At 35.9% G+C, this 27265-nt stretch overlaps 1 protein-coding gene across 4 annotated transcripts in view; it reads right to left on the reverse strand.

The window, feature by feature from the left end:
- The window catches only part of LOC109079730 (ankyrin repeat and BTB/POZ domain-containing protein BTBD11-A), a 130548-nt gene that overhangs the window by 93661 nt on the left and 9622 nt on the right, over positions 1-27265 (reverse strand). Inside the window, exon 1 of one of the 4 annotated variants that reach the window (XM_042721883.1) lies at positions 24299-25460. The exons of 2 other annotated variants lie outside the window; for them this stretch is intronic. In XM_042721883.1, the coding sequence (XP_042577817.1) occupies positions 24299-25166 (868 nt within the window). In that variant the 5' untranslated portion in view covers positions 25167-25460. Of the gene's footprint in view, positions 1-24298; positions 25461-27265 lie in introns of those variants that run through there. One more of the 4 variants, XM_042721885.1, reaches the window with a different exon arrangement.

Below are 27265 nucleotides of genomic sequence, written 5' to 3' on the forward strand. Positions count from 1 at the left end.
TCATTGTGGCCTGGCTGTCGGCTTGCCCGCCTTTTGCTCGGGAAAGCCTAATGAAGTATGAATGGGACCGAACGCAATAGATGGGTTATATGTAAATCTGTGCCTTCCAGCTAAATTTTACACCAATTACAGAAGTCAAAAAGAGTTTGCACGTACAACCGACATCTTGTCAATTTCTTTCTCACTTCATCTAAAAGGTCCTCTCAGTGAAAGCTGACAGTCTCAGTGTTTAATTCTATCCATGCAGCAAAACCAGTGAAACGTCAATTTAAAACAGTCAGTGTATGGCCAGTGGCATCGATTGGACAATTACACGACAGACCATGATCCTTTCTGAAAGTTACATCACTGGTGTTATTATTACAAATCTCTGCTTTTATCCTTTAGCTTCCATGGTTTGAAACCTTATCTTAGCGGTGATGTGAAATAGCAACAGTTTAAGAATAAAATCTAATTAAATTGACCTCACCAAGGTGTTCTAAAAACACACAGCAATAAGATACAAAAGGTTATAGGTTAAAATCAACAAGTTTTAATGAGAAAATTCTGTGCACTTTTGGATTTTTACCAGTCCAGCAGGAGATGTTTGTTCATTTATTTCATTTTTTTTTTCTAAATTGGCCTTCGCAATCAAGTGGGTCTTTTATATAAATCTTTTTATCTTACAAAAATCTGACATAACTGTTGAGCCGACATCAAATCTAAATGTAAAATGAAAAAATAAATAATTATGCCACACAAAGGATAACATCTTAGGCGATTTAGCCTGGTGAAAATTCACACAGCATTTCAAAGAACCCATTTACCTTGGACCCTTTTATTCTGCCTATTACGGGAACCTGCCATCGGTTCAGTGTACTGTCATTAAACACAGACTCCCTTGGGCGAGATTCTAATCAAGTATGGAAGAAACAGTTAAGTGTGCGCGAAACACACTTTTTATTTTCCATGTCCATGACCAAAGGCTGGACCATCATAGATCTCTAAGATCTTCCACATGTCCTTGGGGATTTTTTCTGACCCAGTTATCTGAAATCACATAATTGTGTGTATACTTCTCTAACACACATGCTGGATACTAATACAGAGCTTTGTGAACACAACGTGTATTGTATAGAAAATCTTCATTGAATAAATAATTAAATAAATAAATGTATTTATGTCAACAATGAGAGGTCCCATTTTGGTTTCTGCATCAAATTAAATTTAAAAGTGATTTTATTTACACTGAAATCATTTTAAATGCAAGTGTCTACTTTAATCTTTCAAATAATGTTTATGAAATGAAATTGTCAAATAATATATAAAAAAGGAAAAGTATTCATTTTATATTTTATTATACATTAAATGATTAAAAACTTCTTGCTGGCAAACAGGTAAAACCTAGTGGTTTGAAGAATAGTGGTAAATATTTAAATTTACAATTCATTAGTTTTTTGGATTAATTAATCTAACAACTCTAATTAATTTGAGTCATTTAATGTCATCTAATAATTCTTGTTCCAAATGTATCTGACAAGATTTTTTGATATATGTCACACTGAATGGCATTTTAATGGGTGCCTTCTGTAATTAAACTTTTTTGTTGTTGTTGTTAAAAAAGCTTTATTAATCATGCTTGAAAAAAACTTTTGTCTTTGACCCATAAAGGCTAAATTAAAATTAGACTTCTAGCTCAAAAACAATGAACAAGCACCAAAGGAAAAAAAAAACAATTAATAATAATAATGATTATTATAAATATTTCTAAAATGATTTAGCAATATATCTACACAGCCATCGCAACAATTGATTTTTTTTATTACTGCATGTTACTTCACCAATTGCACATTGCATGAAAGAAGTCAAACTGGGCTTTGATACCAGTCTAAGTCTATTCCCAAGTCTCTCACAAACTGATTGATCTGCATTGCTTCAAACCAGATTTGCTCTGTTATAACAAGTTCCTCAGCCACACAGATAATCTACAAACACAGCGGCCTACAGTGTGACCGACAACCTGTGACATACCAATAGCAGTTGGCCTAGTGCGACCGAGAAGTGACTTGGTGGTGGAGAAACCCTGATGAGAGTTAACTAAATATTTTTATTCCATATCTCCCCCCAGTCACGCTGTTAATGATAAATTGGCACTGTTGGAGCTTCTGTTGGTATCTATAAAAATCATGGAAAGTTTGCCGGTCTGTTCAAATCTACTTAATTCTGTGTGCTGCATCTATAGATACTGTATGAGAAGGTAAAGCATGTAATTAGCTCTGTCTGGACTTCTACAATACCCACAGAGCTTATTGCAGTCACTTGTACTTGAGGCCTATTTTAGACACCACAGGAAAACCGCTGCCAAAGTCTCTGGCCTTACTTTGCCCAGGTCTTCAAATACACTGGTATTAATAGAAAAATAGAAAAACAAATGGAAACCAAAAATGACCTATATTCAATATTTAAAGGTTATTTTTAACATTTAAAATTTTTTTTTTTAATTGCCTGCTGACAATGTGCTGTGCTTAAGAGGTTGATGGTAAATGGCATGGTAAAACCTTCTCAGAAAAGCATGCTTAAATTCATAAAGATGACAAAAAATTATTCGAATACTTTTTTTTTGTACGAGAAAATATATAATTATTATTATTATATTATTTAATATAGGTTTTTTGCAGACCTTTTAAGACATTTTTAAGAACAAGGAAAGAAAATTTAAGGAACAAAATGTATTGTACAGCAACATTTGGAAATACAAACAAATTACAAAGACAACAAATAACAAAGTTCGGAAATACAACTTCCGACCGATCTCCAATACTTCTTAAATCATTTTACCAAAAAAAAAAAAGATTATGGAATTAACTTTTACTGATCACATTGCAAAAAAGTGATGTTCTTCCTCTATACTGTTGTCTTGTTTTCTAATGCAAATGTTTTCTGCTAAATTTAAAAAAACTAAGAAAAAAAACTTAAAAAAAAAAGAGAATTTCCCATCCCTAATGGACAAAACTGAGAAGAAAATGAAAAAAATAAATAAATACAAGCACTATACAAAAAAATTAAACTATAATAAATAAATAGATGCACTACACAAAACACTGAATCTCTTGAACATATTTCAAAGATTCAGTGCAATGCATCATGCAGATTTGCTACTAGTTCTTGCTCAAAAGAGTTTATGATACCAGCTTGGTGCCTTGCATCCCAACATATTCATGAAATCCTGTGCACCACGACTACCGGATATTATGCAATAGCCATCCAATTAGATTTGAACTGATGATTTCAGCCAGCACTCGCTATTATCGTACAATATGCGTTCCACGTTGTGTGGGTGTGCCGTCTGACGCGGAGACTTATTATGCCTTTGCTCCTTTCCCTAAAGCTCTCTCAATCTCCATCTTTCCCTAAATCAGGCAGGCTAGGAACCCAGCAGCGACATACCTATAGTGCACTTCCTCAACTTCCTCCCAATATCTTTCGCTTTCTCAGATGAGAAGACACTTCCATCCATCAGAGCTGTCAAGCGAGTGGGCCTCTAGGCACGGGAGCCCTGTGTGGGACTTGCCTCATTTCCCTGCTCTGATTAGCCTGGTTCGGCACTAACACTCTCCGCCTCCCTGGCTTCTTCCTCTCGTGGTGTGTGCGTCTGTGTGATTTGTACCGCAATAAAGAGCTGTGGGACTTTAGAAACAGTATGAGATTCTCGTTTTTGCATGGTCTATAAACTACAGGGGCCAAAGGAAACTACACTATCCTAAGCAAAATGTGACACTTATTGTGACATTGCTTATTTGTAGATGCGTGACTTTACATCTGGTATTAACGTCCATCTCAGATTTAACATTAATGCATTACATTGTAGGTATCATGACAAAATCAAAAATACTCTTGCAGCATTTGTTAACCTAGGTTAAATGTTAATTTAAAAATAAAAACGAATACATTTTTAACAATTCAAATGTTTTATGAACAAGCATGAATTAACAATAGACAATAACCTAGATTAAAGGAATAGTTCACCCCAAAATTTTGTCATCATTTACTCACCCTCATGTCATTCCAAACCTGTATGAGTTTTTTATGTTAAACACAAAGGAAGATATTTTGAAATATTTTGAAGAACCAAACAGCTGTTGGTCCCCACTGAATGAGTAACACTATGGAAGTCAATGGGGACCATAAACGTTTTGATTAACAGCATTTTTTAAAACATCAGCTTTTATGTTCAACATAAGAAAAAAACTCATACAGGTTTGGAATCACATGAGGGTGAGTAAATGATGACAAAATGTTATTTTTTGTGTGAACTATCCCTTTAATAAGTTCATGACACCTTCTACAAAGTTAAAACCAATAATTAAAAAACATGAAAATTACAAAAGTGTGTTACTGTGCCTGTTGTGCTCGAGGACACTTGAGTCCCAGAGGACCCTGTGAGCCTCTGCTTGCTGAATCATTTGGCGCATCTGCTCTCAGGAACAGCCTGGCCTAGTTGCAGCTGTACACTAAGTAGGCTACACAGCCCGGCCTGGCACCCCAATAACCTACAACTCCTTCAGAGCATCCCCCACAGTTTTCTTCTTTCACCGTAACTAAAAAGATGTGTAGCTGTGTATGTATAGCATGTGCTGTGTGTACATAATCAGCAGAGGGAGAACCTACTGTGTGGATAGTGAGAGATCCTGTTACAGTATCAACAAACTCTGGCCGCCTCAGGGAGCCTTTGCCATGTGTGCTTGCAACAGAAGGAAAAACTCACAACACTATCCATCACACGGACAGGTACATAATTTACAATACATTTATTTAAACTAAGGTCAGCTGCTGGTTGTCACTGCAGTCTAGTTTGATAGCATAATGTTAAGCAAACAGCTATAAGGAAAATCAAAGCAGTGTGGAACTTACATGGAATAATTTAAAAGCCAACCTCAACAAAAATAAAATATAATAAATTCACACATAATTAAAAAACACCTCAAAAAAATAAAAATATAAAAGAACATTTTCCAGATAAAAAAAAAAAAAAAAAAAAAAATATATATATATATATATATATATATAATATAATATATATATATATATATATATATATATATATATATATATAATATATATATATACTGTATATGATATAAAAGTACATTTTCCAGTACGTGGAGTATTGGCAAAGTGCCAAACTGATGCAACAGCATGATTAATTCTCAGTGCCAGAAAGCTGATTTCATCCCAATAAATAGCTCATATTATTCATACCATCAATATGGTTCTCATGATGCACAACTATGACATTTTAACAATTGTCATAATTGAGATCTGCAGATGGTGTTGTATTTGACATTATTACTGCACGCAAGCTCCATATGGCACAACAAACTGACAAATGTATGGGATTTTCCATGCAAGAAGCCATGCATTATTATTTCTACTAGTCTTGTTTTGTCATGATCACAACTTTTCAAATCACTTAGCATAACAAAAGTTGTTTTCTTGAGATCTTATCCAGAGTAAACTTATTTGATTTTTATAGAATATGTATAATATATAACATCATTTATTCATTTATTTGAAAAGGTTAAAAATTAATTTCAAATAAGCCATGCAAATTCATTTGAAATTTATTTACATTCAAACAAATAATAAACAAATGACAAAACAAATAATAGAAACTACGTCAAGGAGATGCATCTAAATTACACTGTACAAATATATGTGATAAGTTATATACAGATCTATACTTTTATTTATAATATTTAGACACTTAAATGTAATATTTGAGTTTTAAATATTTAGGAGCAATAAACTATGAATTCATATTGCTTAATTCCACTAAATTGGCCACAATTAGGATGGATAATGAAAATTTTCATGTATGAAAATATTAAATAACTCCATTATTACTTAAATAATCTTGCTCAAGAGGTCCCATTTTTTTATTTTTCATATCATAAATTACTGTCCACAAAGCCCTCATTTATGAATGGACAATAATGAATCAATTTTTTTAAGTAAACATCCTGATTGAAAGAAATCAAGATAATCACAATGCATAGCTTCTTAGGGGGCTATACTAACTTTTGCTTTTCTATGTAACGACACTACAAAGTCAGATGCACTACAACACCAAACTAATGCGTTTTTCCTGTAATTGATGTTGAGAGAAAATGCTTTCATACAATTTGCAGAGAAAGCTGAAAAACACATTAACCAACTGTTGTCTCGCTTATACAGTTATAATGCTATATTTCTTCAGCGTTTATCAGACTTCTGACAAAGCGAAATGTGACCGCTTTCTCAAGTGCTTACATTCCAAATCGATAAACGGCACTGGTGTGCTCTCATTCCTGAAATATTTCCACCACTTTCTAGGTCTACATATGCTGCGCTCTCCAATCACTGTGGGCATTGCAACCCAGATACATTTGCTGTTTTAAACAAGTGTTGTAGAGGGACTGTACACCCCATCAATGGTGAAAATGAGGAGTTAAACTTCTGCTACACCTAGACGTGAAATTTCACAGTTATGAGGGGTGGGGAAAGGAGGAGGAGGATGACACAGTTATGCAATGCCAAAAATGCAAGCACATTACAATTTCAAATGCCAACATGAAAGCTGGTTTAGGGATCTGCAAAACGACCCTGGAGTGTGAGCCATATTTCTGAGCTGACACATAAAGACGGCCCACGGAGCAACACCTGCTGCTGCCAACTGGGCAAGAACTGTCAAATGAGGAAGATTTCCCACCATGTAACCGCGAAATGTTAATACAAGGCCTAGACTTAGACTGGTTAACTTTAAATATGTGCTAAACGTTCAGCTACACCACTTTAAACAGAGAAGGGAAACCGAGATGAAAGTGAAAGTCGTGACATTTGCCAAGTATGGTAACCCATACTCGGAATTGGTGCTCTGCATTTAACCCATCCAAGTGCACACACACAGCAGTGAGAAGTGAACACACTGTGAACACACACCCAGAGCAGTGGGCAGCTATATATCCAGCTCCCGGGGGGCAACTGGGGGTTCAGTTCGTTCACTCCCCACCCACCTACAACTCCTGCCAGCACCGAGACTCGAACCTGCGACCTTTGGGTTACAAGTCCAACTCTCTAACCATTAGGCCACAGCTGCCCCCAATGATGAGATACAATGTTACATGTGTATATGCAAACTGCATAAATTTTAATAGCAAACTAACATATAAATGGCCTGTCAGCTAACATTTGTAACTAAAAGCCATAAAACTAATTTTGATTTGTGCTTGAAAAAGTGAAATTGTGACTATTCTGCACAACTAGCGACACCAAATAATTGCATAAACTACATTTTTAAAAAGTGCAATTGATATGGAGTTTTGATGGGTTGTTATGCAGTTCTGATTAGTTTTTATGTTGCTAAGTTGCAACAAATGTGTTCTGGGTGGTTTCCAGGGTGTTGCTATGCAGTTGCTATAAGGGTTCTGAGTGGCTTTTTTACTATGTGGCTGCTAAGGTGTTCTGAGTGATTGCCAGGGTGTGGCTATGCAGTTGATTAAGGAGTTCTGAGTAGTTCTGATATTGCTAAGTTGCTACAAATGTGTTCTAGTTGGTATCCAGGGTGTTGACATGCAGTTGCTATGAGGGTTCTGAATGGCTTTTTTACTATGTGGCTGCAAAGGTGTTCTTGGTGGCAGCCATGGTGTTGCTATGTAGCTGAAAAACAGTTCTATGTAGTTTTTATGTTACTACGTGGTTGCTTAGGTGTTCTGGGTGGTTGCCAGAGTGTTGCTACACAATTAATAAAGAGTTGTGAGTAGTTCATGTTGCTATGTGGCTACCAGGGTGTTCTGGGTGGTTGCCAGTGTGTGTCGCTATGCAGTTGCTATGGAGTTCTGAGTAGTTATGTTACTATGTGGCTGCTTAGGTATTCTGGGTGGTTGCTAGAGTGTTGCTACGCAATTAATAAAGAGTTGTGAGTAGTTTATGTTGCTATGTGGCTACCAATGTGTTCTGGGTGGTTGCCAGTGTGTGTCGCTATGCAGTTGCTATGGAGTTCTGAGTAGTTATGTTACTATGTGGCTGCTTAGGTGTTCTGGGTGGTTGCCAGAGTGTTGCTACACAATTAATAAAGAGTTGTGAGTAGTTCATGTTGCTATGTGGCTACTAATGTATTCTGGGTGGTTGCCAGTGTGTGTCGCTATGCAGTTGCTATGGAGTTCTGAGTAGTTATGTTACTATGTGGCTGCTAAGGTGTTCTGGGTGGTTGCCAGGATGTTGCTATGCAATTAATAAAGGGTTCTGTGCAGTTCTTATGCTACTATGTGGCTGTTAAGGTGTTCTGGGTGGTTGCTAGCGTGTTGCTATGCAAATAATAAAGGTTTCAGAGTAGTTCTTATGTTACTATGTGGCTGCTAAGGTATTTTGGTTGGTTGCTAGGCTGTTGATATTTTGTTGTTGTGTGGCTGTTAGGGGGTTCTGGGTGGTTGCCAGGGTGTTGCTATACAGTTGAAAAGGGTTTTGTGTAGATCTTATGTTGCTGTGTTGCTTCTAAGGTGTTCTAGGTGGTTGCCAGGGTGTTGCTATGCAATTTAAAAGGGTTCTGTGCTGTTCTTATGTTGCTGTGTGGCTGCTAAGGTGTTCTGGGTGGTTGCCAGGGGGTTGCTATGCAGTTTAAAAGGGTTCTGTGTAGTTCTTATGTTGCTATGTGGCTGCTAGAGTGTCCAGAGTAGTTGCTAGGGTGTTGCCAGGAGACAAAAGTCAAAAGACACAATCTCTATTATATCCAGAGACCAGGTCATGAAAATCTTAAGATTGAAGTTAAGACAGAATACATTTCTTAAGATAAATTCTAAGAAAGTGAAATCTCAAAAAATGTTAAGAAAAAACATAAGAACATTTCTAAGAATGGTTGCTTAGACATGGTTTGGGTTGCCACAGCATTCAGATGTAATCCTATGAATGGTTTAGTCATGTCTGCTCATTAAACTAGTATTTTGATAAAAATCTCTCACTTCACCTTTATGCTGTGAAAGAGAAAATCAGCCACCATTGTAAAGAAGCATCCTCGCAGAAGAGCTCCTGACCTCATGAATTACAGCACTAAATATTATTAAGAAAGGGAAATATAAAACTCAACCATGTAAATACAAGTTCACAATGTCATTATAACATATCTTAAATCATATTTAGAGCTGAAACCCAATCTGGGCACAGTATTACTACATTTTAATAGTGGTATATTATTTCAGCTGTTCTTTCTCACCACCTGGGGGCCTTCCTTTGAAGTTAACAGCAATGAAAACATGTCTGAAATATAACATCAATCAGCTTGTCAAGTGTTAAGTATTATTCTGTAATTGAGCATATGGATGCAACTGACTCATACGCAGTTATGAGCGACATAAAGCTGACTTTTCTTTGTTCACAGTCCATCAATGAATCACTTAATATGCACGCTCACACATTTACAAACAAACCCACTGCTGGAATACACAAATCCAGTCAGAAAGATCTTATGTGATACTGTTGACTCAGTGAAATGTACCAGAGTCCTACACATTTGGCAGGAGGGCAAACAATGCATTGCCACACACAGAAGCAAGCTTATTTAAACGCCTCTCATGCACACTCAATTGTTTTCAACATAAGAGATGCACTTCCACAAGTTTCTTGACAAAGCCTTTTAAAAGGTTACACATCTTCACATCTACAAATTGAATTGCTGGATTTACACTGTAGGTTATAGCTTAAATGGGTGCCAAGCAACCATGGCCAAGTAGACAAAGCTTATTTTGAATAGTAATCTTATTTAGCTACATTTGCACTTTGAAGATTTTTCAACAATTTAACTTTTGAAGCTGTTTGATAAATATTTTATCTTTAATGCCTGAACCTTGCACCCTTACGCCAAAAAGGCAAGCCCTGCATCTGTATCAAAACCAATTTTACATCCAAGCCGCACACATATGCAGTTGCTCATTTCAGAGATGAGCAAAAATTTTCTTGAGTTCATCCAAATGTCATAAATCAGTTATACAAGGCTTTTTCTTTTACTTAAATATTTACTGTTTTCATATAATTGTACTACATATACATATAAAATGTCAACTTTTTAATGAAGTCTCTTATGCTCATCTAAGCCGTATTTATTTGACCAAATATACAGGAAATACTGTGGGAAAAAACAGGAATACTATGAAGTATTATTACAACTTAAAATAATGATTTTTTTTTTTTTATAAATAATATAAAATTTAAATAATACCTGATAAACAAAACTAAATAAAAACAGAAATCTTTTTAACAGTATAATTCCATATGATCCTTCAGAAATCATTCTAATATGCTGATTGATTATCAATGTTGGAAACAGTAGTGTATATATATATGGAGTTTCCATATATATATATACACACATACATATAGATAGGGCTGGACAATATATCGAACGATATGATCATGCGCATCTCGTCAGTAAAGCCGGTTCCATGATTAGCGGTAAATCCCCATCACCTGCTTTCAAATGGAGCTGCAGTTAATACACAGAGCCGTAGTTCACTGAAAAGCTACGCTATATCGAGTTCATTATTGAAGATGAATCGCTTTTGATAATGAACTCGATATAGCGTAGCTTGTCAGTAAACTACGGCTCTGTGTATTAACTGCAGCTCCATTTGAAAGCAGGTGATGGCGATTTACCGCTAATCATGGAACCGGCTTTACTGATGAGATGCGCATAATCATATCATTCGATATATTGTCCAGCCCTACATATACATATACTGTATGTATATACACACATTTCTGTCATTTCATCACTTTTTTCAAGGACCTAACCACTGTTCAGGGCAGAGTACTGTTTAGCGTATCACTGTGTTAGCGATGATATTTTGTCTGTTGTGGATTTTCCCTTTGTATTGCTGTTTCGGACTATGTTTGCACCTTGCCTGGACTATTGCTTGTTTGTGGATTAACCATTTGCCACGCCCTCTGGATTATGTTTGCCGTCGTTTGACCCATGCCTGGCTCTGGATTACTCTCTTGTCTTGCCTGTGTTATATCTGCTGTCATTGTCGACCCTTGCCTGTTTTTGACCACGTCTGTTAAATAAAGCTTTGCATATGGATCCACACACTTCCTCTGTTCTCGCCGAAACAAAATGCAGCCTTGATGAGCATAAGAAACTTAATTAAAAACTTTCAATCTTACTGATCCCAAACTTTTGAATGGCAGTGTATATATATTTTTATTATTTACATTAATTTATATTATCATTATACAATAAATATATTTATCTAAATTAATTACGTAAAGGAATATATTTTAAATATTTTACATATTACAATTCTATAAAACTTGAATGTTTTCATCTATACGTTATACATTAAAAAAAATTATATTTTATCAAAACATTAAGGAAACACTGGAATTTTGGCAACTTGTACAATAACTCCTCCAAAAGTTCAAAAGAAAAGGAAGTACTGCACAGTCCCTAAAGAAACAGCATTAGCTTGCAGGTTCCTCTCCAGTCAGGCAGTGGTAATCGAGTTGGACGTCAGACTAAACGAGAGGAAACAATGGAAGGTGTCAGAACAGCTGGACTGTGATTCCCACAGCAATGGAGGGAGTGGAACTGAAAGTCCTATGCTGCAATCATTTAATGAGCTTTTTTCCCTCATCTGCACCCACATCACTCTGTTTCCTGTAATACTCAGCAGTGAATTTTTACTGCAGTGGCATATGCAGGTACAAAGATGCGTTGATAAATGGGCAGTGAATGCTGGAACGTTTGATATGTTGATATATTTGTGAATTATGGCTTTTATGAACATAAAGCCGATGCTGGAGATAGAATGATGGTTTGGTTAATGATTTCCAGAGTGGATAATGCAAGGTGAAGATCCCTTAGCAACAGAGAGAGTGGGTGTATGAAAAAGAGAGTGGAAAAGGACCAGGGAGGCAGGGAAATGGATATAAAGTGAGCGAGAAAACATATACAGTGTGTGAAAGAGAGAATGCCGAGCTGCTCAGACTTCACACAATACTTTTGTGCTGCTTTTGATGGAGCACAGCTTTGCTGATTCATATTTTTACACCTCACACTGTTTAACTGATCATCCTGCTCAGGAATTTTTCAAAAGTAGAAAACTGGGTGTTTGAGGAGTTATATTATGCAGCTTTAAGAAACATCAGTTTGAGATTGAGCTATTGGGGGTATATCTCAGTAACTTTAAGGTTTTGAGTGAAAGTCCAATTCAGTGTTACTTTAGTAACATTAATAATAGCTTTTATCGATATTATGAATTAGATTTGATTTTTTTCTGTCCACACTTCAATTTTAGTTTTAGTAATTTTGCTATGTGTTTTTTTTTTTTTTTTTCATTTTTATAAGCTTTAGTTTTCTTTAAATATGTCTAAAGGGTTTATTTATTTTAAATTATAATTAGAAATATAATTAAATTCTAATTTTTCATGGTTGTAGTTTTATTGAACTATAATAGTAACATTAATGGCAGTTTTTGTTCATATTTTGAATTAGACTTTAATTATATGTTTTCTGTCTTCACTTTAATTTTAGTTTTAGTAACTTTGCTAGTGTTTTTGTCATTTTTATTATCTTTTGTGTTCTTGAAATGTGTCAAAAGTGTCTTATTTATTTAAAATTAAAATTTTTAGTTTATTCAGCATTAGTTATTGTAGTTAAACTAAACAAAAATAAACTTAAATAAAATAAGTTTTGGCTGTTTTATATCTTATTTTCACTTTTTCAGTTAATATTTGTTTTACTTCAAGCAACAAAGTAATGTTTTTCATGGCTGTAGTTTTATTTAATAACAATAACCCTGGCCCAATTACACAAATCTATTATCTCTAGTAGTAATTTCTTTATATAGCTTTTAAACAATATCAAATATCCTCTGAAATTAGAATTCTGAATTAATTAAATTGCAAAAAGAAAAGAAAAAGAAACTAACTAACTAAATTCTTACACTATGCTTTATGCCAAAACAATGTTTTATAATGGTATGGTTTACATTTAAGTGAAAAGAAATCATAACAGCCATTTAAACGTCAGGATCCCATTCTGACAAATTACATTAACTTTTTTTGTGACAACATGCACAAAAACCAACTGAAAAATTGTTTAACCAATAAAGATGTTCAAAAGATTATTTTAGATTCTTTTTTTACCCAAGTTTTAGGTCTGTATACGATACTCTATACTATACAGTAAATATTTACTGGACTATAAATTGTGACAACAAGCCCCAGTCTTCCTGATATCTTGGCTTTTGGGTAGAATAAAGTAATAACCCAGTATGTGCAAGGTGAGCTGTTAAAGCATCTTAAAAGTGAAATGAAAGACTCCCAAAATATGAATCTCTCTTCCAAGTAGTCTCAGGGCAATTCTCACAAGAGCCTCTCACTATGAAGCAAGCGGCAGGATGGTAAATTGCATTGTGGGAGTTGGTATTAGGTGATGACACCAGAGGATAAGACTCTCAAATCCCCAGCCCATCAATGCCAGACTGTGAAAAGTCACAGACTACAAGCCCCTGCTGATCTTGCATTTATGTTTCTGTGGCAGACGGAAAAAAATGAACTTTCTTTCTATGGGCTGTCGTATCAGGCAGCCCAAGGGGAAACGAAGATAGATTGATGGTAAACATGGGGAGTTTCTGCTCTGGGTAAGGGGGAAAAACAGATAAAGAAAGATGTTTTTCCATGGAGAGTAAAAGTGAGGATGTATTTGTAGGAAGAGCAAAGCCGTAAGACTGGTTTCTGTTGCTATGGCAGGCACAGGGTGTGGTGAGCTGCAGTAACTGTGCAAGCAGCCTGCATGTGGGTGTGTGAGTATTACCGATAAGTGTGCAGAGTGTGTGTATGTCTGCATGTGATGGTGAGAGTGGGCAGCACACTGATAGCATATGCATTGTGTGTGCCAGTTGATTACTGGATGTGATGAGACGAGAGAGGTGAAAACTAGATATGACCTGCAGTGGTTTATTCCGGTTTCCATTCCCACCACACCACATCAGTTACCCACAAGTCCAGACCTGTCAACCCTCAAGGCATAAGGGTGTTGGCTCCCTAAAGCCTGAGCGGGCACAACCAGATAAATGCACAAAAGCAGAAACAAACAAACAAATAATTACAATAAATAAATGAATAGATATTAATTTATTTTAAGTAATTTGGTGCATTCATATATTACAGTATATAATTAAATTTCCAATATATTATGTATTACCAATTTTATGTATACATTGTTTACTTGTTTACTAGAAAAATAAACTGCAAATTAAATGCAAACATATTATTTGAATAAATAATCAAAACATTTCAAATAAACTAAAGACGTATTTATTTTTCATTGTTTATTTTACTATGTTTGCACATTTTTTATATAATATGCAATATGTTTGACTGAATTCCAGTTGTTTTTTACTATTAATATACTACATTGAAAATATTACATTATATAGTAAATATACATAAAATAAATATATATTAAAAAAAATATTAATATATATATATATATATATATATATATAAAAATATATATATATATATATATATATATGTTATTACATGTGTGTGTGTGTGTGTGTATGTGTATTACATACTTTTACAACCCAAATTTGAGTCCAGCTCAGTTCATTTCCCAATCACAAGCCCAACGCCCTTTCTCCCTATCATTTCCTCTCAAGCATGTGCTCCTTCATCCCTAAAGGAGATGAACATGCAGTTGTTTTGCTGTCAGTGCACCCACAAACCCCTCTGCCACCCACCTTCATCTTACCAAGTCAGCCTAATTGTTTGTTTCCTTCTGGCTTCTGTCGAATGAAAAACGCTATATTATTTTGCCAGTTTCTGTGGACTCTCCTCTTCTCTCCAGGGACTGCCAGCAAAACAGTAATTAGTAGGGCTCGGAGAAAAAGAACAGGAGGCCTTTTGAAAACTGTTAATTTCAACTTTGTGAGCATGACAAAAGGGCAGACATGGTATACAACACAGACACTGATGCCACCAGAGCAAGAGACATTTGAATCACAATATTCACCACTAAACGTGCATACTCAATAAAGACTACAAAAGATGTGAATATGGACCGACTGAATTCAGCTAAATGAGGACTGTAGGCAGAAATAAAATGACATATTATAATTTACTTTTTTATATATTTAATGTTTTAATCTGCCACGGTGACATATTGTCTTTGAATAATCTCATCTAGGCACTTTTTTCAACAAAAATTGATATGTGATTAAGACTTAATTAATCACAATAGCATGCAATTCCATTTAATTTTAAATGACTGATAGGCCTAACTCAAATATTTCAATACGCTGCTCCTGAAAGCATTTCAGTGCAATGCAACGAACACAACTGAGCAATCCAGTGCACTTCTGATATCATTTTTACTTGTCATTCCAGATGGTCATCATGTCAAACAGCTCCAGGCTTTAACGCTGTGATTCACAATCACCGTCAGAGGAAATTACGGGAATGATTCATCAGCTATTTTACAAGAAATATTCTGAAAGCAATTACTACAAAACCTTGTATTGCAAATACAACTGAATATTTAAAATTAATAAGATTTCTGTTTTTTAAATGCTAAAACAAAACAGTAGCCCAAGAACAATGTGTTTTTGTAGTTAAAAATACTGCCTGTTTTCTGTCTTTCCGGCAAAAAAAATCAGTGGTGCAAAAGCTCTGCGCTAATCAATTGCATCCTGCTTTCAAACCCTGTTCAAAGGAAAAAAGATCACTGCTCTTCCGAACACACCCCAGAATTCATTATGGTGACCTGAATGCCTTAATCCAACCCATCTGAACACAAGAATCAAGGCCAAACAAATTAAAAAACTTGTGTATTACTGAGGCATTACACAATTCTATCTTTTGGTTTCCCTGGCTCATTTCACTAAGAATATGCACAGTTAACAGCAACAAATTACACCTTTTAGTACACATAGACTGCCTTAACTCTTTCTCAGCCATTGACGAGTTATCTTATCATTTAGAAGACAAGCTTCCCCCGCCACTGACAAGTTTACGGCTTTCCGTGTTTTCATTGTTATACACTCGGGGGCACTATTACACATCTTCTGAACGAGAACAAAACTTCCCGAACAAAAACACTCGTGAACAGGACGGAGAAACGAGCGATCTCTCATGTAAACAGATGCATATTAAAAATAATGCGATCATCAGCAATAGACAGCATACAAATGAAAACTGCATAATGTTATGGAGTAAAATGTTGATCCAGGAAGTATGTCTGTGCAAGCTTTGGAGGTGCTGATGAAAGCGATTTACTGGATTTATGCTTTGATAATCATACTGAATATTATCCAGATGTAGTTTTTATGTGTGATTTTCACACCTTTTTGCTCAAAATACATTTTTATGAAACCTTCCTGTATTCAAGTGTTGATAAAAAAAAGAATGCTTTAAGCTAGAATAAAACAGATTTTTTTTTGTTTGAAAGTAGAGGATTTGATCTTTATTTTGGTGTATTGCATATTCAAATATTCATACAGCAAAATATACTGTAGGCCATCCAATTTTAGTGAAAATCATCAAAATCGCTGGCGGTGGCAGGCAATTTTTTTCAAAAATGCTGGCGGGGAAAGAGTTAAAGGGATAGTTCACCAAAAAATACAAATTACTCACACTCTTGTCGTTTCAAACCTGTATGACTTCCTTTCTTCTGTGGAACACAAAAGAAGAATTTTGGTCCATGCAATGGAAGTCAATGCTAGTTGTGTTTGTTCCACAAAAGAATAAAAGCCACACAGCTTTGGTATGACATGAAGGTGTGTAAATGATGACATTATTTTCATTTTTGGGTGAACTATTCCTGTAAAGATGCAAAAAATGCCTGTACATTGCATCACAAGTGAAGTAAAGACATGTTTGCTGAATTCCAATAGCATATGTGACATACAAAATAAGCATGGGAAGATTCCCAAGAGGAATGCGGGAAACACTCATTAGCACACTTGGATGAGATGGAATCTGACGATCATAAAAAATAGAAAACCATAAACATATATCCAAGTTTAAAAGAAAAACTGCAATTCAAATCTCCTAGCTCTACACTAGTTACTTTCCAATTTTAAGATTTCTATTTTAGGCGGATGTGAAACCCAAGAAAAAAATTATAAAAAATGTCTTACCATGTGCCTATGTACACTCACACACAGCCTTTGGGGTTTATTCAGTGCAGAGCCTGAAATAGCCAGGAAAGACGAGGCCACAGAGATGCCCGATGCTTTAATATGCAGCTTATGACAACAAAGTCATTCATTTACTTCCCACAGAGCGACGTCTTACTAATGGCACCTCTGTCAAAGTCTGTTTTAATGGAATTCACTTCGCCGAATCAGAGACTGAAAATGAAGGCAAAACTGTAACAGTCATCTGAATAATGCAAAGCTTGGAGGAATGTAAAATAAATGACGCATGGGGCTTGCAGAACTTCTGGGCATGTTTTAAAGATTATATGAAACATTAAACCATGGTTTCAATGGAAATAAACTATTTTGTAAATGGCAAGTGCAACAACTGCGTCTCGTTTCTACTATGCCACATAATATCTACTTATTTGATCTGAAATTCCTGACCATTCTTGACTGCTGACATTAAAGACTCAATGAAATCAAAATAAGAGTTCTGAGAGCCAATGTCTATTAGCTTTGAGGACACACACACTCACATAAAGTAAATATATACATATAAATTGGACCTCCTAATTATTAATATCCCCTTGTGAGGGACCCCGCTCCTCAAAAAGTAAATATAAATGTTATTTAGATATAACGCCTTGAAATGCTTTAAATATAATGTTAGTTACTAAATTAAACAACTGGCTTTACATTGTAACAATATACTGAACCCGAAGCATCAGAATTTTTTTTTTTTTACTTTGCATTTTTTGACCCATACTTAAATGTTATATCCATAAAAATCTCTGCCAATGCATACCAATACATGATTCAAAAGGAAATGTATCCACATCAGAAAGTAAATTGAATTCAGTAGGTCTTTAAACAAAACTGATCAGAATTTAACAACATAAACACATTTAACTTCCTCTTCTCATCTCAAACACAGGTCAACACTGCAGAGAATCATCAGGACATAATTCTCAACTCAGAGTTGTCCACACTAAAAACACTCCTCATATCTACAGAAAGAAAATCAAAGAAAAGAAACAAACACTGTGACAGCTCAAGGCTTTTGTTGCTCATGGAAAGAAAACATGCAACTTCTGAACAGCCTTGTAATTATGCAATTATATTGTAGACTGCATCAATACATCTGAAAGGATAACGCGACTTTAATGTCAAAAGGCAGTCAAGGACGCAAGAACTCAGTCTACCATGAAAGCATCCTTTTGAAATCAGTGTTCCTGCAGCTCGCAGTGGCAGACCTCAAATAGATTGGATTTAGCAAAATAATCTTACATGTCAATATGGAGAATCTACAACCAGCTACATGCTCCACTGGCGTACAGAGACTGAAACGTGACTGCAGAAAACAAGAAGTGTGGCATGCAAACGTGATCTGCAGTGCCTTTGGGAATGTCTAAAGATCTCCATTAAAGATGGTGTTCATAATCAATGAAGCAGTATCAGGTTGATCTTAGAAATTAGGTATGGGTTATGATGTTGTCTAAAAACCGTCACTGCCCACTGCATTTCATTTATTGCACAACATTCTTCCACAGCAATTACGTTTTTAAGTACAATATAAGTCAAGTTTTAAATACTCATCTTGAGACCTCTGCATTGTTTTCTGTTTCACTGCGCTCCGTCTAGCTGTGCCTTATGTAAAAGCCTTCTAAGAAACTAAATTCATAGTATAAAAATAAAATGACCACAATAGTGCAAAATTTTAGATTCAAAATTATGTAAATCAGCCCAAGTAATAGTGCGGTGCCTCCATGTCACTATGATTGGCTGATTATTCTGTCTGTGGGATAATATTGCCTATTATATTTGCAAATAACAGATGAATATTGATTAAATAATTAAATACTTAAACAACAAATAAACAACTCAGACCTCAAGTTGGATGATGCCTAAAATTAAATTAACCTAAAATTACTAGGGATGAGTATTACCTTTGAGATTACCTTTATTGTCATCTAACGCTCACTTAAAGTTAGTCTACAAAAACACTATCAATTTATTAACACTGTTAAATGTAATCTTTAGCAAATCTCAAAATTAACATATATTCTGTACTTTAAAATACTGAGTTTTTTTTTCTTTTTTTTTAGACTATTTAAAACAAGTTTTTTTTATTTTTTTATATTTAATAAATTTTAATATCGGCCACATGTTGCATAAAAAAAAAAGTGTAAATTTTAATATCGGCCACATGTTGGCTATACCCAGACATAACATGAAAACAATGATCAGTTTATGGACCAGAAATGGTGCATCATAAATCAAGGGGTATCAATGAATTATGAGTTAAATGCTCCCCACAGGCTGGTGTGGAGTGGGAGAAATCTGGCTGCAAGCTGTCCATGCTGTAGAGAATCATGGCTGACAGTGTGTTTCACCGTTGGCCTGAGCTCAGCGTGGGCTCAGAATATACTCATCAGCCACCTGCTGGAGCAGCATTCCTACAGTCTAATCCTTCAGAGAGGTCAGGGGGCAGTACACCATGCACACTGACTAAGCAGACCCCATCAATACATCATGTAGCGGATGCCAGCATTTACTAACTGAAATCTTACAAAGAGTAATCCGCAGCTGATTAAAACTCAAACCAATATGTAACTAACAGAGCTACATGGCAGGGCCTGATATCTGCAAATCAGGGACTGTCAGAACTGGAGATACACACAGATTTTTGACATTAAGGCAAGGTCAATCAGAAGAGTGTGGGAGGAATGATGTGAGATACAGACTACAGGACAAATCGTGACTAACACAAGCTTTGGCGTTTCATGATAATGATGACCAAGATTCTGCTCTCATTTGACTATAGGATAACACAAATCAAAAAAAAAAAAATTATAATTTAATGAGCCTCATGTTGTTTCAAACCCATATGACTTTCTTGTAGGATTAGACATGGTTTTTGATTATTAAAATTTAATTAAAACTTTAAAACGTAATTAAACAACAATTAATCAGAAATGTTTTGTTAATCTAATTTGGTATTTTAAAATGTTAAAATGGATTCCATAGGGTGCTACAAAAGCACCATAAAAATATCTTGTGCACTTTATTTCAAAGTCAGACTTCTGAATCGTTCTATTCAGTCTTTTCAATCAATCAGTTGATCTGGTTCACAAAACCGGTCTGAATAATTTGTTCACGACTGATCTGGTTCTCAAGCATCAATTTACAATCCAGTCAAAAGGGATATTATCATTCAATTCTGTAAATCCAGGAAAAGGAAAAGTATCACGGTTTCAACAAAAATATTAACCAGCAGGACTATTTGCAGCATGATAATCAGATATTTTTCTTGAGGACCAAATTAGCATATTATGCAATTTCTGAAGGATCATGTGATACTGGAGAACAGCTGAAAATTCAGCTTTGACATCAAAGAAATAAATAACATTTTAAAATATATTGAAATAAAAAATGGTTATTTTAAATTGTAAAATTATTTCACAATATTACTACATTTACTGTATTTATGATCACATAAATGTAGCTTCGATGAGCATAAGACACTTCTTTCAAAAATCTTATCGATATATATACCAGAAATGCTGTTGATAGATTTTATAAATAACATATGGAAGAGGCAACACTTCAGTAAAGTAAGTTGGGCCTCCGGCTGTTCTTCACTGCATTTTAAATCATCATAGTTGACTATTATTGTATTGCTCTACTGTCCTAAATCTGCCATACATACAACATGATACATCAAAGACTTCACAAGCTTCCCTGGAGCCACCAGAACATCTGTTGCATTGGTATCGAGTTCAAAACACCCCAAAGCAACATTTCACAAGCACATTTAGGCGGTGAAACTACCTCTCACTTTTCAGCCGTCTTAGGGGACACTCTAATTTCCTGACTGACGTGAAGTCTATATGTGCTTGACAAGTAACAAGTGAAACGACTGCTTTCAGCAACTCATGAAAAACAAATTACACCAAAATCGAGATGCGACATTAGCTATACATCAATAATAGATGTGGAGGGACAGCTTGTGCACCGAACAAAATTGAAGAGATGCAATATTTTGCGGGAGACAACAAAACCCCTTCATATCAAGAACTAAAATTACATTTTCTTGGCTTATCTGGGACTCACAGTCTGCTCTTTTCACGGCCCTTTCGGATTTCCACCTCCTACATAAGACACAGAACCCTATCAACAGTCCTTCTTGCTCTTTTATCCTAATATTGGTGTCTTCACGCTAATTTTCTTCCAACTTTCTCATTCCACCCTCTCGCCTCAAGTCATTTCTCTTTCAGTATCATTTTATTTACATTTATCACCTCTCTCCACCCAATTCCGACATTGTCATCTTTTCAATGTGTCCCTCCACATCTTTCGCTTTAACTTTGTCTCTTTGTCCTCCTCCTTTCTTGCAGCAAGAGAGCACATTATTCCTGTAAATGGTCTGTCAGTTGCGTGTGTCGATAATCAACCCTGCTGGGTGGGCCACGGAAAATTGACCACAACCACTATTCAAGTAACTATACACTGTTGGACAGCCATTCTTGTATTCGAGAAGAGTAGGGAGCCGGGCATGAAAAGAACGAGGGTAAAGGGAGAAAATGAGATAATCATAGAGGAGAAACCCACATATATCAATTAATCAACAAATCAGCAATTCATAACAAGCTTGGACGTGCTCATATAAAAAGAGGGCTGTCTTACTGCTTCTAGTCTAGTATAAGGTTGAGATATAGGAGCTGATCACAAACCAGTGCTGCAATTACTGCTGTATTCTGAAAGCCGCTGAGAGCAACACCAATTTACTCCAAAATTGAACCTTCTAAGGCCATTTTGACACTGCAAAAAACACAAGACCTTGCAGAAAATCTGCCAAAATTTCGGCATTGGAATGAGGGCAGGTACAAAAAAAGAGAAAAGAAACGAGACGTGACACGAAACAAAGCACTTTTTGGATCACATAATGTTTCATTATAATTTTTGCAATATAATAGTGGCCTTCCATCAAGGATAAATCCAAAATCTTTTAATGAAACAAATTACTCCAAAAAAGATAACATTTGTATGAAAAAGAGCATCCAGTACATTCTTCAATTACAATAAATGGAAACTGGAGCTATAATGCATCTATGTAAATGTAAAAGCACCATAAAGAAAACAATTTAGAAAACTAAAAAAAATTAATTTAATTTTAAATTAAAATGCACTTCAGTTAAAAAGTTTGGGTTTGGTAAGATTTAAAAATAAACAAATTAAATAATATTTTATACTCACCAAGGGTGCATTTATTTTTATCAAAAACCTGTAAAATGCTAATATTGTGAAATATTATAACGGTTTTCTATTTTAATATAATTTAAAAAGTAATTTATCACTGTGACAGCAAAGCTGAATTTCAGGCATCAGTTTTCAGTGTCACATGATCAGTGTAACATGCTAATTTAGTGTTCTTATCATCAATGTTGACAACAGATGCATTTAATATTTTTGTAGAACACAGGATACATCTTTTAAGTTTCTTTGATGAATGTATAATGTTCAAAAGATTGTTTATTTGAAATAGATTTTTTTGTAACAGTGTAGAAGTCTTTACTCTATCATTTGAAGTCATATACTTAGTTACACTAGCCAATTTTTGAACCTTAAAAATCTTCAGTCTCCAATCATTGGAATTGCATGAAAAAGAGCAACTTTTACATTCTCCAAAATTTCTTCTTTTGTGTTCTACATACAAAATAAAGTTATATGAGTTTGTAACGACATAATGGTGAGTAAAAGATAGTTTTCTGCAGCTAAAAAACATTTGCATAAACAAAGAAAGTCCTGCCCTAATGGGCATAACAATGTATGTTACCTGCTCTATTGCATATAAAAGGGGGGTTATATAGAGTGGCCACTGCAGATTACTGTGACAAACAGTGTTAATGTGAAGACAGATATGCGGCTCTGTTCTGTATCTGTATCTCTGTATCTCTGATCTTTTGGTATACTCTCCAACTGTCCATCACATCAGATTTCCAGAGAAAGCACAGGCATGCCTGTGATAATGCAAAGTGTGTCAACTCCTAGAGCTGAGTCATGAATAGCAAAGAGTGGAATTGTATTGTAGGAATCTTTATGGTTTGCTGGAATCTGACTCAAACATAAAACAGACCTAGCCCAAACTGATTGCTCAACGTGTGGTGGCTGATAATCACATTCAGAAATTGATAGCAACCTTAAATGTTACTTATAAGGCTCCTTGATTATATCATCAAAATAAGCCCCTCATGGCAGAAACCAAAATCAAGTTTCAACAGGTGGAGGGAAAAGGTACTGCGGCACAGTGTGACGCCCTTCCCGTTGTGTTTGCACCTGTTATAGTGTCTAAATGAATAAGAAGTCTGAAAACAAACATCCTGCTGGGACTCACTCATGTCCTCCCACAGAAGTTATTTATCTCCCAGAGAAATAAATAAGTCAACAGTGCTGCAGAGAAGCAGACATCATTTATGAAGCTGGGATCATACACAATGTTACCAACCGAGGAGGTGCAGGGATCTGATTAAATAAAGATTCCAAAAGGGGGTTTTCACAGTGATGCCACAGAACAACAGCTCTGGGTTGCACAGAGAACCATTCGCCAAATAGTTCTTAAGAACCACTGTTTCTTAGTAGATAACTAAAAGTACCTTTTATGCAATGGAAATGTTCAGTGGATGTTCTAGATGCTGGTAAAGTATTTTAAGAGTGCATGCTGGCAGCTATTATGAAACACACTTTCAGTTGTTTTATCAAAAAAAAAAAGAAGGTAAGTAGGTGGTAAGTAGGTAGAACAACTGCTGACTGACCTCAAAATAGGTTTGTGGCTGAGTTCAGGTGCATTTCAACGTAATTGCATCATAAAACCAGCAGGACTCAATGACAAAAAGTGCATGATTTGGTTAAATAAATAAAAAGCACGTTCTAAATATTCAGGTTGACTATTATTGAGACTAAAATAGGAAAGGTTAATTTTAAGGTCATTACACATACTTACTACATTATGTATAATTACAAGAAACTAATCCTAAACGTAACCCTATAGTAAGAACATGTAGTTAATATTACTTATTTATGTAATTACATCATAACAACGCCACCTTACAATAAAGCGTAACCCTAAAAAAAGTGTAAACATTTACCGCTTGCGTTCTTGCCACAAATGAGATGCTGATACGGTTGCAAAAGACCCCACAGTTCCGAATCGTTATTTATGGCCTGTTCCAGGGACTCCACGGAAAACTTTGGCACTCCGTTCTCCTTCTCCACCAGCGCGCTCCTCTGCACCCGGCTAAACACCTCTCGGAACAGGCTCTCCATACAGGCGCTCAGGTAGATCGCCGCGTGCTCGTGGATGCGCAGGGCCACCCGGCTATCCACCATCCACCTGAAGAACTTCCCGACGGAGAAGACGAGCCCGCATCGGGCAGACTTGCCCCGGCTGAACTTATCGCCCGTGTTCATGTTGTATAGCGACAGCGCGCTGAGCGCCGCAGTGATGCAGTTCACGGAGATGGTCCACGAGAGGACCATCTTGATGGCGCTCTGGATCTCGTGCTTTGTGCATCTGGCGTAACGCAGACTCAGGCGCTGCGCCTCCCGAGCGATCCTCACCAGTGCGCGGCTGACCAGCGCGGAGAGCTTGGCCAGGATCTCCCGCGACGCGTTCCCCACGCACAGCTCCTCGTCTTTGCGCAGCGCGCCTTCCACCTCTCCAAGACTCCACGGCACGTCCTCCTCCAGCTCGGGCAGTTTGGCGCACTGGCCCGAGCACTCCAGGATCTCCGTGTCTTCCGCCAGGACTGTGTTGACCGTGTCCAAACTGTTGTGTCTGCTGTGCATGGATTCAGTCAGATGCCAGCAGTTGCCGCCATGCGCATACGACAGATGCGTGTCCGAGCAACAGAGCGACACGCTGGACGACCTGAAGGAATCCGCCGCTCCACCATAACCGGAATCTAGCGTTAAATCCTCCAGCGTCCTCGCAGCTGTCTTACCCTTGCCTGCCATGGCTGCACCTCATAATGTTAGGCTTATACCTGATATTTTAAAGAAAGCCCAAAGCGCGTTCCTGTGGCGCGCCCTGTCCTCGAAGCAGTAGAGGAATGTATTGCCAACAAATTTCACGCGCAAACCCAATCTACAAGCGCGCGTAGTGACAAATCGTTTAGTGTTGTGGTAAGTCACCAGAAAAAGAAAAAAAAAAAAAAAACGCCAACGCAAGCCTCTGCTCCCAACTTTGGCTGCGTAATTCGAGAGCTCAGAACGCCTTCACCAACCACTGCATCATTCACTGCAAAACCACTCATCAAGGGGGGAGCTATGCAAATAAAGCACTCATAGGAGGAGGGGCTATGTACATAAATCACTCTCAAGGAGGGAGGGACTATGCAAACTGAAATAGCAAATCAACAGGCTCCAAAAGGGTGCCTTTTTCACTTTAAAAACGTAAAATCAATACTATATATATCTCATACTAGTAGTGTCTTTCAAAATATTAAAATTGTTATACTTAAAAATCACATATATGAGCAAAATACAGATTTTAATTGAAAAATATTTATCAGTATCTGCATATTTGTACAAACGAATAATTAAATAGGCGACATGAACACAAATGAATGTTTATTAATTATATTAATATTATTATTTATATTGATATGATATAGCCTATTAAAATTGTGAATATTTATATTATATGTGATATTTAATTGCATATGGAAAAAGATTATAACCTCACAATCTCTTCTAAACACTTTTACCAACTCGACATGTCTCTCTATAGCCGGAGGATGTTTACGCGATGATTCTGAAATTTGTAGATCAAAGCAATCGCTTGCACAGCTTCTGCACCTTTCATCTGTCTCTATCCATCTAAAATTGAACTCAGGTAATTACTTCAGAATTGTCAAAAAAGTTTCTGGAATTAAACAAGCAGGCTGTACAAGAATAGAGTTAAAAACGTCCAAAGGCTTTGTGTATTTAATTATGCAAGTGTTCTAATCTATAGCGTGAAAAGAAACTAGCTGTTTTGACGTGAGAAGTCTTGCAATCTGTCTCCTTAACAAGCTCATTATTAATACGCATAGAAGGCTACATTTGGCGCATTGATGGAGAATTGTTGTGTATCTGGCGCCCTCTCTAGGTGATACTGAGTAATAGCCTTTATTCTGTACTTGACTGGTTACCCTCTCTGCATTTCAACAGCGCACTTGTCCTAATATCACACTATTCCTCTATTCTCACACGGCTTAAAATACAAGATTTGTGACATGACAAAATAAATAAATTAGTTAATTAAATAATCGAGAAAATTATTAAATCACTAAATAAAAAAATTAATAATAAAAAATTTTATTCTATCTGTTTTCTTTTCATTTATTATACAATTAACAAAAGCAAAAAGACCTCTAACACTAGCTTGCTCTATTCGTTTTCTATTCTATCGTTTTCTTTTTATTTATTATATTATTTAAAAAAAAACCTTGCTACATGTACTGCATTAAACTAACTGAGACTTGTTATAGCGCTTGTTCATCATTGCTCTTTTGTTGATTTTGATTGCTTCCATTGTCCTCATTTCTAAGTTGCTTTGGAAAAAGTATCTTCTAAATGACTAAATTTAAATGTAAATATTATACAAAACACCAGTTGTACATTACACGTACACTAAAGATAATAGATGAGCCACATTCAGCAGGGCTTGTGAATATGGGTGCAAATTTATTTTGCAGGAAGTCTGTAAAGCTGAACCTGTGATTTCCACTTGACTGTTCAGTGTTTACAGCAGACAAACATGCTGTTTATAACCATCATTCCCTTTTTATGATTAAAAATGATTATTACAAAAAAAAAAAATCTTGCACAAAAGTATAGTCATTGTGCCTCGGTTGCAACCAGTGTAACACTGTCTAATATTCTTATTAAAACCACTCTGATCCTTATCTAATTTTCTCTTCATCAAATCAGTAATATGGACAATATGTTTTTCAACAGAAATAAACTAATTATATTAGTGCTAAAGTGTTTTAAGCTATTAGAGGCACTGTTTCAACTGACATTCAATATTTGCTATAATAAGCACAATTATGCTTTCATTCAAATTTAAT

This window comes from Cyprinus carpio, chromosome B4 (assembly GCF_018340385.1).
Source record: "Cyprinus carpio isolate SPL01 chromosome B4, ASM1834038v1, whole genome shotgun sequence".
Classification (NCBI taxonomy): Eukaryota; Metazoa; Chordata; class Actinopteri; order Cypriniformes; family Cyprinidae; genus Cyprinus; species Cyprinus carpio.